The sequence below is a fragment of the Cervus canadensis genome, chromosome 1 (assembly GCF_019320065.1).
Source record: "Cervus canadensis isolate Bull #8, Minnesota chromosome 1, ASM1932006v1, whole genome shotgun sequence".
Taxonomy (NCBI): domain Eukaryota; kingdom Metazoa; phylum Chordata; class Mammalia; order Artiodactyla; family Cervidae; genus Cervus; species Cervus canadensis.
In genome coordinates, this window is record NC_057386.1 from 6,249,100 (window position 1) to 6,265,512 (window position 16,413).

The 16,413-nt window shown below is 45.2% G+C and overlaps 1 protein-coding gene across 1 annotated transcript; it reads right to left on the minus strand.

The window, feature by feature from the left end:
- Positions 1-8,000: 8,000 nt before the first annotated feature.
- On the minus strand, positions 8,001-16,164 carry CD300LD (CD300 molecule like family member d). The gene is made up of 4 exons (XM_043457462.1): positions 16,000-16,164; positions 12,502-12,831; positions 11,077-11,179; positions 8,001-9,000 (listed from the first exon to the last, which is right to left on the minus strand). Exons 1-4 carry the CDS (start codon positions 16,052-16,054, stop codon positions 8,865-8,867), a joined length of 624 nt encoding a protein of 207 aa, XP_043313397.1. The 5' UTR covers positions 16,055-16,164; the 3' UTR covers positions 8,001-8,864.
- Positions 16,165-16,413: the final 249 nt, after the last annotated feature.

Here is a 16,413-nt window from a genome sequence, read left to right on the forward strand (position 1 = left end):
TCTTGCAGTGCACCCAGGAAACCCAGCCTCTGGGACCGGGGAGATGATAAGATGCATCGCCCACCTGGGGAGAGCACGCTCACCAAGCACCTGGGCACCTGAGCTGCTCGGACCTGGGAAGGACACAAAATGCAGGCCCAACCGAGTCTGTGCCTTTGTGGAGTACCTGAGAACCTGAACCTGAGCGGCTTAGACCTGGGATGTGCATGTAACCCAGGGCCCGCTTTAGACAGTTCCCCTGCAGAGCAACCTGGAGCCTGAGCAGTGTAGACTGGGAAACCACACACACCGTGAGTGGGAGCAAACCCAGTGTGGCCCAGACACAGCGAGCACTCCCCACGCATGCCAGTGATGTTTGTTTGCAGCATTCCTACCTCCCCACAGCACGACTGAACAAGTGAGCCTAAATAAATGACCACCCTTGTGTCAGGATGGAAATTAGATGCTGAACAGACTTGCAAACAGAGGGAGCCAAAATAAAGAAAAGGGAACAGCTTTGGAAGTGACAGGTGCAAAATATTAAAACCTGTAGTTAGCATTGACTACATTGGAAGGGGCCTATAGACCTTGAGAAAAAATATAAGCTGGAACAAGGAACTATCTGAAACTGAACTGACCCCACACTGCCCTCAACAGCTCCAGAGAAATTCCTAAATATATTTTACTATTATCATTTTTAAATTTTTTTAATTTTTAAGTTCTTTATTACTCCTTCAATTTTCATTTTTAAAACCTACTATTACCTTGCAAAAAAGACCTATTTTTAAAGCAAATTTCATATATATATATATTATAATTTTTTCAATTTTTTTTAATACGGTATTTTTGAGAATCTAACCTCTAATCTAGATTTTTAATTTTCTTTTTGGTATTTGTTATCAATTTTGTACCTTTAAGAATCCAATCTTCACTACCCATTTTTAGTTAGGAGTGTGATTACTGGTTTGATTGCTCTCTCTTCTTTTGATTCTCCTTTTTCTCCCCCAGATCACCTCTATCTCCTCCCTCCCCCGTCTCTTCTCTACTTAACTTTGTGAATCTCTTTGGGTGTTCTGGGCTGTGGAGAACACTTAGGGAACTGATTATTGGCTAGATTGGTCTCTCTCCTTTTGACTCCCCCTCCTCTCCTCCTGGTCACCTCTATCTCTATCCTCCCTCTTCTCTTCTCCATTTAACTCTGTGAGCCTCTCTGGGTGTCCCTCACTATGGAGAATCTTTTCACCATTAACCTAGATGTTTTATCATCAGTGCTGTATGGATGGAGAAGTCTTGAGGCTACTGTAAGAATAAGACTGAAAGCCAGAGGCAGGAGTCTTAAATCCAAAACTTGAGAATGTCAGAAAACTCCTGACTCCAGGGAACATTAATTGACAAGAGCTCATCCAAAAGCCTCCATACCTACACTGAAACCAAGCTCCACCCAAGAGCCAACAAGTTTCAGAGCAAGACATACCAAGCTAATTCTGCATCAACGCAGGAACATAACCCTGAGCATCAAAATACAGGCGGCCAAAAGTCACACCAAACCCATAGATATCTCAAAACTTACTACTGGACACTTCATTGCACTCCAGAGAGAAGAGATCCAGCTCCACCCACCAGAACACCGACACAAGCTTCCTGAACCAGGAAACCTTGACAAACCACTCGTCAAACCCCATCCACAGGGAGGAACCTCCACAATAAAGAGGAACCACAAACTTCCAGCATACAGAAAGGCCACCCCAAACACAGCAATCTAAACAAGATGAAAAGGCAGAGAAATATTCAGCAGGTAAAGAAACATGATAAATGCCCACCAAACCAAACAAAAGAAGAGGAGATAGGGAGTTTACCTGAAAAAGAATGCAGAATAATGATAGTGAAAATGATCCAAAATCTTGAAAACAAAATGGAGTTGCAGATAAATAGTCTGGAGACAAGGATTGAGAAAATGCAAGAAAAGTTTAACAAGGACCTATAAGAAATAAAAAAGAGTCAGTCAATAATGAATAATGCAATAACTGAGATCAAAAGCACTCTGGAGAAATCCAACAGTAGAATAACTGAGGCAGAAGATAGAATAAGTGAGGTGGAAGATAGAATGGTGGGAATAAATGAAGCCGAGAGGGGAAAAGAATTAAAAGAAATGAGGACAACCTCAAAGACCTCTGGGACAATGTTAAACACCCCAACATTTGAATCATAGGAGTCCCAGAAGAAGAAGACAAAAAGAAAGGCCATGAGAAAATACTTGAGGAGATAATAGTTGAAAACTTCCCTAAAATGGGGAAGGAAATAGCCACCCAAGTCCAAGAAACCCAGAGAGTCCCAAACAGGATAAATCCAAGGCACAACACCCCAAGACACATATTAATCAAATTAATGAAGATCAAACACAAAGAACAAATATTAAAAGCAGCAAGGGAAAAACAACAAATAACACACAAAGGGATTCCCGTAAGGATAACAGCTGATCTTTCAATAGAAACTCTTTAGGCCAGAAGGGAATGGCAGGACATATTTTTTTTTTCCCATTTATTTTTATTAGTTGGAGGCTAATTATAATATTGTAGTGGTTTTTTGCCATATATTGACATGAATCAGCCATGGATTTACATGCGTTCCCCATCCCGATCCCCCCTCCCGCCTCCCTCTCCATCCCATCCCTCTGGGTCTTCCCAGTGCACCAGCCCTGAGCACTTGTGGCAGGACATACTTAAAGTGATGAAAGAGAAAAACCTACAACCCAGATTACTGTACCCAGCAAGGATCTCATTCAAATATGAAGGAGAAATCAAAAGCTTTACAGACAAGCAAAATCTGAGAGAATTCAGCACTACCAAACCAGCTCTTCAACAAATGCTAAAGGATCTTCTCTAAACAGGAAACACAGAAAAGGTTTATAAACTCGAACCCAAAACAACAAAGTAAATGGCAATGGGATCATACTTATTGGTAATTACCTTAAGTGTAAATGGTACCCCAACCAAAAGACAAAGATTGGCTGAATGGATACAAAAACAAGACCTCTGTATATGCTCTCTACAAGGGACCCACCTCAAAACAAGGGACACATACAGACTGAAAGTGAAGGGCTGGAAAAAGATATTTCACGCAAATGGAGACCAAAAGAAAGCAGGAGTCGCAATACTCATATCAGATAAAATAGACTTTGAAATAAAGGCCATGAAAAAAGACAAAGAAGGACACTTCATAATGATCAAAGGATCAATCCAAGAAGAAATCCAAGAAGAAGATATAACAATTATAAATATATATGCACCCAACATAGGAGCACTGCAATATGTAAGGCAAATGATAACAAGTATGAAAGGGGAAATTAATAACACAATAATAGTCGGAGATTTTAATACCTCACTCACACCTATGGATAGATCAACTAAACAGAAAGTGAGCAAGGAAACACAAACTTTAAATGATACAATGGACCAGTTAGACCTAACTGATATCTATAGGACATTTCACCCCAAAACAATCAATTTCACCTTTTTCTCAAGTGCACATGAACCTTCTCCAGGATAGATCATATCCTGGGCCATAAATATATCCTTGGTAAATTTAAAAAGTTGAAATCATCTCAAGCATCTTTTCTGATCACAATGTGGTAAGATTAGATGTCAACTACAGGGAAAAAAACTATTAAAAATACAAACATATAGAGGCTAAGCAACATGCTTCTGAATAACCAAGAAATCACAGAAGAAATCAAAACAGAAATCAAAATATGCATATAAAAAAATGGAAATGGAAACACAACAACCCAACACCTATGGGATTCAGTAAAAGCAGTGCTAAGGGGAAGGTTCATAGCAATACAAGCTTACCTCAAGAAACAGGAGAAAAATCAAATAAATAACCTAACTCTACACCTAAAGCAATCAGAAAAAGAAGAAATGAAGAACACCAGAGATAGTAGAAGGAAAGAAATCATAAAAATTAGGGCAGAAAGAAACAAAGGAGACCATTGCAAAAATCAACAAAGTTAAAAGCTAGTTCTTTGAGAAGGTAAATAAAATAGACAAACCATTAGCTAGACTCATCAAGAAAAAAAGGGAAAAGAATCAAATCAACAAAATTAGAAATGGAAATGGAGAAATCACAACAGACAACACAGAAATACAAAGGATCATAAGAGACTACTATCAGCAGCTATATGCCAATAAAATGGAAAACTTGGAAGAAATGGACAAATTCTTAGAAAAGTATAATTTTCCAAAACTGAACCAGGAAGAAATAGAAAATCTTAACAGACCCATCACAAGCATTGAAATTGAAACCATAATCAGAAATCTCCCAACAAATAAAATCCCAGGACCAGATGACTTTGCAGCTGAATTCTATCAAAAAATTAGGGAAGAGCTAACACCTATCCTACTCAAACTCTTCCAGAAAATTGCAGAGGAAGGTAAACTTCCAAACTCACCTATGAGGCCACCATCACCCTAACACTGAAACCAGACAAAGATGCTACAGAAAAAGAAAACTATAAGCCAATATCACTGATGAACATAGATGCAAAAATCCTTAACAAAATTCTACAAACAGAATCCAACAACATATTAAAAGGATCATACATCATGACCAAGTGGGCTTTATCCCAGGGATGCAAGGATTCTTCAATATTCACAAATCAATTAATGTAATATACCACATTAACAAATTGGAAGATAAAAAACCATATGATTATCTCAGTAGATGCTGAGAAAGTCTTTGACAAAATTCAACAGCCATTTATTATAAAAGCCCTCCAGAAAGCAGGCATAGAAGGAACATACCTCAACATAATAAAAGTTATATATGATAAACCCACAGCAAACATTATCCTCAATGGTGAAAAATTGAAAGCATTTCCCCTAAAGTCTGGAGAAGGAAATGGCAACCCACTCCAGTATTCTTGCCTGGAGAATCCCAGGGACAGAGGAGCCTGGTTAGCTGCCATCTATGGGGTCACAAGGAGTCTGACGCAATTGAAGTGTCTTAGCAACAGCAGCAGCCCCTAAAGTCAAGAACAAGACAAGGGTGCCCACTCTCACCACTACTATTCAACATAGTTTTGGAAGTTTTAGCCACAGCAATCAGAGAAGAAAAGGAAATAAAAGGAATCCAGATTGGAAAAGAAGAAATAAAACTCTCACTGCAGATGACATGATCCTCTACATAGAAAACGCTAAAGACTCCACCAGAAAATTACTATAGGTAATCAATGAATATAGTAAAGTTGCAGGATATAAAATTAACACACAGAAATCCCTTGCATTCCTATACACTAATAATGAGAAAACAGAAAGAGAAATTAAGGAAACAGCTCCATTCACCATTGCAACAAAAAGAATAAAATATTTAGGAATAAATCTATCTAAGAAAACAAAAGATCTATATATAGAAAACTATAAAACACTGATAAAAAAAACCAAAGATGACAAAAATAGATGGAGAAATATAACGTGTTCATGGATCAGAAGAATCAATATAGTGAAAATGAGTATACTACTAAAAGCTATCTATAGATTCAATGCACTCCCTCTCAAGCTACCAACAGTATTTTTCACAGAACTAGAACTAATAACTTCACAATTTGTATGGAAATACAAAAAACCTCAAATAGCCAAAGGTATCTTGAGAAAGAAGAATGGAACTGGAGGAATCAAACTCCTGACTTCAGGCTATACTACAAAGCTACAGTCATCAAGACACTATGAAACTGGCACAAAGACAGAAGTATAGATCAATGGAACAAAATAAAAGCCCAGAGATAAATCCATGCACCTATGGACACCTTATCTTTGAAAAAGGAGACAAGAATATACAATGGAAGAAAGACAATCTCTTTAACAAGTGGTGCTGGGAAAACTCATCAATCACTTGTAAAAGAATGAAACTAGAACTCTTTCTAACATCATACACAAAAATAAACTCAAGATGAATTAAAGATCTAAATGTAAGACCAGAAACTATAAAACTCCTAAAGGAAAACATAGGCAAAACACTCTCTGACATAAATCATAGCAGGATCCTCTATGACCCACCTCCCAGAGTAATGGAAATAAAAGCAAAAATAAACAAATGGGACCCAATTAAACTTAAAAGCTTTTGCACAATGAAGGGAACTATAAGCAAGGTGAAAAGACAGCCTTCAGAATGGGAGAAAATAATAGCAAATGAAGCAACTGAAAAAGAATTAATCTCAAAAATATACAAGCAGGTCCTGCAGCTCAATTCCAGAAAAATAAAGGACCCAATCAAAAAATGGGCCAAAGAACTAAACAGATATTTCTCCAAAGAAGACATACAGATGGCTAACAAACACATGAAAAGATGCTCAACATCACTCATTATCAGAGAAAGGCAAATCAAAATCACAATGAAGTACCATCTCATGCCAGTCAGAATGGCGGCTATCCAAAAGTCTACAAGCAATAAATGCTGGAGAGGGTGTGGAGAAAAGGGAACCCTCTTACACTGTTGGTGGAAATGCAAACTAGTACAGCCACTATGGAGAACAGTGGGGAGATTCCTTAAAAAATGAAATAGAACTGCCATATGACCCAGCAATCCCACTTCTGGGCATACACACCAAGGAAACCAGAACTGAAAGAGACACGTGTACCCCAATGTTCATTGCAGCACTGTTTACAATAGCCAGAACATGGAAGAAACCTAGATGTCCATCAGGAGATGAATGGATAAGAAAGCTGTGTTACATATGCACAGTGGAATATTACCCAGCTATTAAAAATGCATTTGAATCAGTTCTAATGAGGTGGATGAAACTGGAGCCTATTATACAGAGTGAAGTAAGTCAGAAAGAAAAACACCAATATAGTATATTAATGCATATATATGGAATTTAGAAAGATGGTAATGATGACCCTATATGCGAGACAGCAAAAGAGACACAGATGTAAAAACCAAACTTTTGACTCAGTGGGAAAAGGCGAGGGTGGGATGATTTGAAAGAATAGCATTGAAACATGTATATTATCATAAGTGAAACAGATCGCCAGTCCAGGTTCAATGCATGAGACAGGGTGCTCAGGGCTGGTGCACTGGGATGACCCAGAGGGATGGGATGGGGAATGAGGTGGGAGAGGGTTTCAGGATGGGGAACACATGTACACCCATGGCTGATTCATGTGAATGTATGGCAAAAACCACCACAATATTGTAAAGTAATTAGCCTCCAATTAAAATAAATCAATTAATTAAATAATAATAATAAATGGATAACCAACAAGGACCTCCTGTCTAGCACAGGGAACTCTGCTCAATCTTATGTGGCAGCCTGGATGGGAGGGGAGTTTGGGGGAGAATGGATACATGAATATGCATGGCTGAGTCACTTTGCTGCTCACCTGAAGCTATCACGATATTGTTAATCAGCTATGCTCCAATACAAAACAAAAAGTCTTTTAAAAATGAAAAAGAGGCTACTTTCCCATCTGCTCCTGGTGCAGCCCCCTCCCCCAAGTACAGAGTGGCAAAGTGAGTAGCCTCCCTCTCTGGTCTTAAGGCAACCCAAAGTAAAAACCCAGGGAGGAACTTGAGAAGAAGAAAACCATTGACCTTTTCTAAACTAGCTCCCTGAGGCCCTGCCCTCTTCCTCCACAATGAACCACAGGAAGAACTTAATTGATAGCCCAGGATTCTTAGTCTAGAGATCTTTATAAAAAAAGAGTCCTCTCCAAGCCCCACTCTCTCCAGCCTACCCTAGCTCACAGCCGCTGATCGGTTCTAACTCCAGGGTCTGACTGATGGATTACTCCACCATCCCCAAAATGCATGGAGGATCTCCTTGCAGACCCCAAGTGAGAATCAGACTGAATACATTCGAGAGAGGGAAGAGAATGGAGAGATTAACGGGGCGGGGACTTATGGTGACAAGGAGAGGCTGTGAGGTCGCTCTCATCTTCAGGTATGGTGAGGGATGGCACTGGGACTAGAATCTCATTTCACACAAACACAAAATACATCAGGGCAGGGACACCAGAGTCTTCTGCCACTTTTTAAGAAAATACTTTATTTGGCTGCATCGCCCCCGGGATCTTCCTTGAGTCATGCAGAATCTTTCGTTGCACTGCACGGTCTTGGTTCCCCAACCAGCGATCGAACCCACAGCCCCTGAATTGCAAGGTGGGTTCTTACCCACTGGACCACCAGCAAAGTCCCTCTGCCCACTTACAGCTTCATATCTTCACATGCAGTTAGTGCATTATCAGTGTTTAGCATAGTTTTTCTGTTTTCCTGGGGTCTAGAATTTCCCAGGTGGCTCAGTGGTCCACCTGCAAATACAGGAGATGCAGGAGGCACGGGATCAACACCTGGGTCGGGAAGATCCCCTGGAGGAGGAAATGGCAACCCACTGCAGTATTCTTGTCTGGAGAATCCCATGGACACAGGAGCCTCGTGGGCTAGAGTCCATGGGGTCACAAAGAGTCGGACACAATCCAGCACACACACAGAGAATCTCAAACCCATGATTGGCTGAAACCCTGCCCTGCATACAATGCAAAAACAAGTGCATTATGTTGTGTGGGGCACAGACTTGAGATCATGTATGTCCTCCAAGGAACAGGGTCCAGAAGAAAGGCATCTGCTCTTCCATTCCTTCCTATAGTTTCTCCTGTGTTGGAGGCCTCAGGACGAAGAAGGTCAGAGGCTGTGCAGGGAAGGGTGAAACTAGATCCAGGCCCGAGCATCACAGCAGCAGGTTTCCAGGGGCTAGGGGACTGATTCTTGAGGCAGGAGGCCACACTGCCTCGAGAACCACCATGGTGCCGCTGACCACCATCATTGCCTGAAAAAATGCCTTTTTCTTCTCCTTGAGGATCTTTCTCTCTGGATAACATTGAAGACCATGGGGGCTACTTGTTTTCCTGGGGCTTCCCCCCAGAGCTCCTCAGAGGCCTGTTGACCCAGAGGACGGCACCCAGCAGGCCTAGGAGCAGGGGCACCTTCAGGAAGACCAGGAGCAGGAAGTGGACGTTGCCCAGCAGGGGCCTGTGGGGACACGGGGACAGGAAGTGAGTTGCCCCCAGGCCCCCTCCTCCCAGCTCTCCCAGGTCCCAGGTTCCAATAACCTACATGAGGGCCAGCCCAGGACCCCAGGGTGACAATGGCCTTCACCCCCAGACTCTCCTTCATGTCTCACTGTTCTGACCCTTGCTGCTCTCCTGGGCAGGAAAGGACTAGTGTCCTCATCAGGAGAGGAGCTTAGAACACAGACACACACAAAGGGGAACACAGGATGCCACATCGAGGAAGACAGCCATCTACACGGCTAAGGAGGGAGACCTTGGAAGAAAGGAACTCTGCTGACACCTTGACTGCAGACCCTGGCCTCCAGAGTTGTGAGAAATGAACGTTGTGTAAGCTGCCTGGCCTGTGTTACTTTGTCATGGCAGCCAAGCTAATACCAGAATCATCCCTTATTCTTCACTCTTCACAGAAATTTGTCAAGTAAAGTCATGAATCAATCACTTTTAAAAAGTACGTAAATTATGTAATGTAAGTACCTGAAAGGCAGACCGCTGGATATTTGGATAACCCTCATATCCCCTCGTATTCCTAAAAAAGGGATGGGCAGGCTTCTCTGGTGGTCCAGTGATAAAGAATCCACCTGCCAATGCAGGGGTCATGCGTTGGATCCCTGGTCTAGGAAGATCCCACATGCTGCAGAGCATCTAAGCCCTTGTGGTACATCTTCTGAAGCCCATGCACCCCAGAGCCCATGCTACATAAGAAGAGAAGCCACTGCAAAGAGAAGTCCACCAACCACAACTAGAGAGAGCCTGCGTACAGCAATGAAGACCCAGAGCAGCCAAAAATAAATAAGCTAATTACTTGGAAAAACAGGAATAGGTAGGGGTGGGTGCTCAATGCTTAATTGTTGGATAAATGAGTGAATTAGCCATCTCATGTGCATCAAAGGCCCTGCCTGACATTGACGAGTGCCTTCAATCCATTCAATGAAGATATTCCTTAGTGATCACTTATTCACAGCAGTTCGGTAGAAAGAAACTTGCCAAACACAGAGCAAAAGTGACAGGGGAAGGCAAGTGTTCCTGGAGGAAGAAGGTGGGGGGATGGGCCACAGATATTCCGTGTGAAGGCCCAGTAATAGGAAGCGGGGCAGATCTAGAAGCAGGGAATGCCAGGGAGAGAGAAGGAGGAAGTGAAAGGGACCTCGCAGCGTACAGAAAGCCCCTCTGGCTGCAACAGCCGGGCAGGGCACTCAGGGTCATGGGTGAAACTCAGTTTGTTCCTCTGTAAATGGGGAACATGCCTCTGTCCATTCCTGCTCATGAGTGGCGTAGGCAGGGGCAAAGAATTAACAGAATAGTGACAGGAAAACCTCTGTGAGCCGCCAGGAGACATGATGTCACTGCTGTTGCCATAGCAGAAGTTAGGGAAAGCAGGACTTATCAGGCCTTCCCTGCTCTCCTAGAATCTGGACCAAGAGCCCCGCTGTGGCCCACACACACCAGCTGTGCCATCCGCACTGGCTGCCGTCCCGACCGAGTCCCAGACTCAGAGTCGCAATGTCTGAGCTCCACAGGAGAGGCTCCTTGTCTGTGTCCCCGGAGCCCCACACAGCGCAGGCCACATAGAGGTTCACTCCATAAAAACGGGACGGATGAACGTTGGAAGCAACACGCCTGCCAAAGTCACTGAGCCCAGGACGAAAGGTCTGGGGACTCTGAGGACACTTGCAGCCCAGGAGCAAGTGGGAAGAGAGCCCAGGTCCTTGCCCTCTCGACAGAGCCTGAGGTTCGGGAGACAAGCTCTGGCCGGGACTCTGAAGGGGGCCTCCATTGGAGGGCTGGGCCACTGGTAGGTACAGCAGCAGCAGACCTGGACGACCTGCTGTCGGAGTGGGGTGGTCACAGTCGGGGACCAAAAGGGCCACAGCTAGAAAAAGCCACGCACAGCCGTGAAGACTGAGCATATCCAAAAAAATAAAATAAATAATTTTTTTTAAAGGGATGGGCGGGAGTGGGTACGCAGTGCTTATATGTTGGTTAAATGAGACAATCGGACATCTCATGCCGATCAAAAGCCTTAATTGGTACTTACAGTTGCCCTTTATTCTCTCCTGGGGCAACTGCTGCCGTTAACATGTCGGCGTTGGAGGTGGCAGGCGTGGAGGTGGCAGGCGTGGAGGTCAACTCTGTAGGTGCTGTAAGAAGTACAGACCAGGTTACACACCACTCTGGCTGCTCACTGCCCGCCACCCTAAACATGACTGAGTCTGGGGATTTGGGAAGCATGGGCCTCCCTGCCCTGAGGAGTCTGGAGCCGGGCCAAGGGAGGGGCCGACAGCCTGGACTGCTCATGTCACCCTGGTCTCCAAGAGACTCAGAGCCTCAGAGGCAGCGGGGCTGGAACAGGTCCAGGGAGGTCAGAGAGGCCCACGATCACCTCAGGACAAGGGCAGCTGGAGGGCAGCTGAATCCAAACGCTCCAGCTGCTTACGCCGGGGCCTCGGTCAGTGCCTCCCCCATCTACTTATCCATGAGGACGGGAGTACACTGGGGGCTACCAGGCAGCTGACATAGCCAAGGTCTGGGACATCAAAGGTCAGGACCAGCCCTGAGCAAAGTCCCGAGGAACAGCCTGCACTTGGAGGACGTTATTAAGCTCCCACCATGGGCATAGTTCCTCTCAGGAATGTTGTCAGGATTGAATGAGATGACGAACCTGCTCTGCTTTGCAAGTAGAATGAGCCTCACAGGTTCCAGGTGTATGTGTAGGGGAGCTATTGACTGTGTGCCCACCCCTCTTTGCCAGAGGTTCCCAGTAAGCTGGTGTTGCCTGGTTCGAGAGTCAGCAGAGGCAGAGCCCAACAGACAAAATCTGTCAAAACATGGTGCCTCAGCTGATAAGCCCAGGAGTGTTTGCCTTCTAGAAGGATTTAGGAAGAGTGTCATTCAACGCAAACATGTAAATGGCTCCTGATGGGGTTTCATGCATCAGAAATGCAGCCTTCTGACTGTGGAGCCCTTTCCAGACCCCGAAATTAAACACAGCATCCCCCACTGGGCTGGGTCTTTCCCCTGAGATGGGATATGGACCACGCGGGGGGCATGGCAGCTCTGAAGACCCAAGCCTGAATTCTGAAAGAGCAGGAACACCCCCAGGGCAGCAGGGGTCCCAGGAAAGCACTGGCAGGAATTGGGGGCTCCAGGTCCCACAGAGGAGGGTCCCTTGGCCCACGGGCTGACACTGGGGCCACGACCTTCATCTCCTTGGGAACAGACTCGGCTCTGACTGTGCAGAGGAAAGCAAGGTGCCGGGAAAGCCTGATCCCGTCCCGGAGGAGGCCCTGGAGCCAGGAGAGCGTCGAGGGGAAGCCCTGCCCCTCCCAGGCCAGGTGGTCAGCGGGGGCTCTGTGAGACCTCAGGACTCCCCCACCCCTATGACATTCCCTCTGAGGGCCAGCTGGGTCCCTGGACAGAGCAGGCTCTGAAGAGACACGTCCACATGGACACAGACTCTCACCTGGGTCAATGGTCACTTCTACTCGGTTCCCCAGGTCAGTTCCAAATCTCTCAATCGCACACCAGTAAGTGTCTGAATCATCTAGCCTGAGCTTCTCCATGGTCACGGTGAATGAGCGGTCTTTCCAGTTGTCCTTGATGGACACGCGGCCCTTCTTCACCCCCTTCTCTGATCCAGTGGTTTTAATGATGATCCGACAGCTGCCCCAGTCGGCCCCCCGGCACCACCACTTCGGGTAGGACTCATACCCCGGGTCGTATCGACACCGCACGGTCAGTGATGCCTGCTCCACACCTCTCACTGCTCTGGGACCCGAGATGGCAGATGAGCCTGGAAATACAAATCCATGCACCTGTCACCTCCGGCCCTGGGGGCAGGGCCACAGCCTCCTGCACTGTGAATAGTTCAACCAGACACAAGGGTCTCCTGAGCGGAGAAACAGTCAAGAAAGAAATACACCTTCCACAAGATGGACCTTTTGCCCTTCAAAATACTAGTCAAAGCCACCAGGAAAATCCCATAAAACCACAGCTGCAGATCTCAAAGAAGCGCAAACATTGACACAGAGCAAGAGCAGCTTCCTGTAATTAACCCCACTTCCCCTGTTTGTGGCCAGTAAGTCTTTCCATTCCAGCCATGTCCATTTGCAGTCATCCCTGTGTTACTCTGCTCTGATGGGGAGGAAAGGCCACGGGACCCATTGCCACAGAAGATGACTCTGCACTGACGACCTCAGGAGGTCCAGCTGACACACCCCCTTAGCATGTCTGTGGGGAGGCTGTTCCTACTGGTTACGATGTAGTAAACCGGTAAGCTGTAGTAAACTGGGTATGATGTAGTAAATGTGCCGGCAGGGGCCTCCTTGAAGCTGACCAAAACAGTGGTTGCTACTGGAGCTCCATGTGCTACGGACTCCATACAGGACACATCCCATTATGTTCACTGAACTGTGAATTCCACTCCCAAATTCCTGGGAGAAGTGCTTTTGTAGGATAAAAGCAAGGACAGGACAGCACTCACTGGCTCATTATTTTCAGTCTAGGTCCCTCTAGTCAAAGCTATGGTTTTTCCAGTGGTCATGTATGGATGTGAGAGTTGGACTATAAAGAAAGCTCAGCACTGAACAATTGATACTTTTGAACTGTGGTGTTGAAGAAGACTCTTGAGAGTCCCTTGGACTGCAAGGAGATCCAACCAGGCCATCCTAATAGAAGTCAGTCCTGCATGTTCATTGGAAGGACTGATGCTGAAGCTGAAACTCCAATATTTTGGCCACCTGATGTGAAGAACTGACTCATTGGAAAAGACCCTGATGCTGGGAAAGATTGAAGGCAGGAGGAGGAGGGGACGACAGAGGATGAGATGGTTGGATGGCGTCACTGACTCAATAGACCCAAGTTTGAGTAAACTCCGGGAGTTGGTGATGGACAGGGAGGCCTGGCGTGTTGCAGTCCATGGGGTCACAACGAATCGGACATGACTGAGCGACTGAACTGAACTGAACTGAACTGAAACTTGCATAAAGGCACTCAGAGCACTGGAAATAACTTAAATCAGACCTCCATTAAAAATTATTTGAATTTACTGAAGTCAACGCAAACCTGGAGCTTCCCAGTGGCTCAGGGGTAAAGAATCCACCTGCAATTCAGGAGCTGCAGGAGACAAGTTCCATTACTGGGTCAGGAAGATCCCCTGGAGGAGGCCTTGGCAACCCACTCCAGTATTCTTGCCTGGAGAATCCAATGGACAGAGGAGGCTGGCAGACTACGGTCCATGGAGTCACAAAGAGTTGGACATGACTGAAGCAACTTGGCATGCATGCATGCAAATGCAAACCCATTCACAGAAACGCTGACCACTTCTTTACAGTCAATGAACATTCATACAACCTTTCCATGTTTCCTGTCTAGAGAAGATCCTTTAGCATTTGTTGAAGAGCTGGTTTGGTGGTGCTGAATTCTCCCAGATTTTGCTTGTCTGTAAAGCTTTTGAATTCTCCTTCATATCTGAATGAGATCCTTGCTGGGTATAGTAATCTGTGTTGTAGGTTATTCTCTTTCATTACTTTAAGTATGTCCTGCCATTCCCTTCTGGCCTGAAGAGTTTCTATTGAAAGATCAGCTGTTATCTTTATGGGAATCCCCTTGTGTGTTATATGTTGTTTCTCCCTTGTTGCTTTTAATATTTGTTCTTTGTGTTTGATCTTTGTTAATTTGATTAATATGTGTCTTGGGGTGTTTTGCCTTGGGTTTATCCTGTTTGGGACTTTCTGGGTTTCGTGAACTTGTGTGACTATTTCCTTCCCCATTTGGGGGAAGTTTTCAGCTATTATCTCCTCAAGTATTTTCTCATGGCCTTTGTGTCAATGTATGGCAAAAGCCACCACAATATTGTAAAGTAATTAGCCTCCAACTAATAAAAACAAATGAAAAAAAATATTCAGCGTGATTGTTCAGCATGAGTTTGAGATGGAACTAGAAGCATGTGGAACACAATCTAACAACTTCAAACAACAGGTTTTTTGAAAGCACATAGAGAACATTTACAAAAATTGACCATTAAAGAGACTGCCGCAAAATAGGTCACTGAAATTTTCCAAGGACTGAAGTCATTGAGAATCTTCTCTGGATATAATTCCACTAAGCTAGAAATTCATAATAAAACAGAAGTTAAACATTTCCACACGCTCAGAAAATGTCTAAAGAGCAAAATTAAAATGAAAGTGCTATCGCTAAGTCGAGTCTGACTTTTTGCCACCCCATGGTCTGTCATGGAATTCTCTAGGCAAGAATATTGGAATAGGTTGCTATTCCTTTCTCCAAGGGATCTTCCTGACCCAGGGGTTGAACCAGGATATCCTGCCTTAGAGGCGAATTTTTTTTTACCATCTGAGCTACCAGGGGATGCCCAAATCAACAAAATAGTGAGGGAAAAAAATCACAATAAAAACTTTAAGGACTTCCCCAATGGTCCAATGCAGGGGCATGGGTTCCACCCCGGTCCAGGAAGATTCCCCACTCCATGGATGGGGTGGGCAACTCCATGCCGGACCCCAGTGATGGAGCCTGCGTCCCCTGGAGCCTGTGCTCTGCGACCAGAGAAGTCACTGCTATGAGAAGCCCGCGCACCACACCAAGAGAAAGACCCTGAGCACCCCCACAACCCACTGCAGCCAGAAATAAAGCTTTTAAACAGCTCTTCAGGAGTGGATTCCTTCATTACTCCCATTTTCCTTCATTCATCTGCTTGTGTAGAATGACCAAGGTTTAAAAACACTGTCCTACAGCGGGGGACACTTTGGTTTGGTTTGGTTTCTTGTTTCCCAGCACCTAATATAGAACCTGTGAGGTATTAATAGTAAACGTGATATTTGATTAACAACTAAGTGTCTGGATGAAGAAAAAGACCCAGCTGCGTTCCCTGCCATGTTCCCCCAGGACAGACCCTCAGGATCTCCTGCCTCAATCACTCCAGGGTCTGAAGCCCCGACCCACTCACCTGGGATGATGAGAAGGAGCAGAGCCGGGAGCAGACATGTGGTCCTGCCTCCCATCCTCGGAGATAACGAGCTCTCAGTGCCCTTCAAGGACCTGGAGCCAAGGTCAGAAGTAGACACACCAGATGTCCCTCAAGCCTCAAGAGATGTTTCCTGAATCTCCTTTGCACTTGTCTCTGGTTCACTTCCCACTTCAGCACCTACTTCTGCATTTTACATATTAGGAGAAAGGAGAGTCATTCATTGAGAGGATGAATTGCAGCACATGATGAAAGCTGTGTGCAGACCTCTGTGCCTCTGGGGAGAACAAGTGGTCCGGGTCCGGGTGGGTGTGCCCACGAGGAGCCGAGACATCACTGCTGGCGGGAGAGGGCAGAGCTGGTGGTAGGTGAGGAGAGAGGACCCCAGAGCAGGGG

Bases quoted from the DNA above. Each gene is read 5' to 3' on its own strand.
- CD300LD (XM_043457462.1), bottom strand. From the start codon at position 16,054: ATGGGAGGCAGGACCACATGTCTGCTCCCGGCTCTGCTCCTTCTCATC. The intron at 11,180-12,501 runs GTGAGAGTCTGT...TACTTCTTACAG, and splicing joins AGAAGTGACCATTGACCCAG to CACCTACAGAGTTGACCTCC. The intron at 9,001-11,076 runs GTAAGTACCAAT...GTGTCCCCACAG, and splicing joins GGAGAGAATAAAGGGCAACT to GCCCCTGCTGGGCAACGTCC.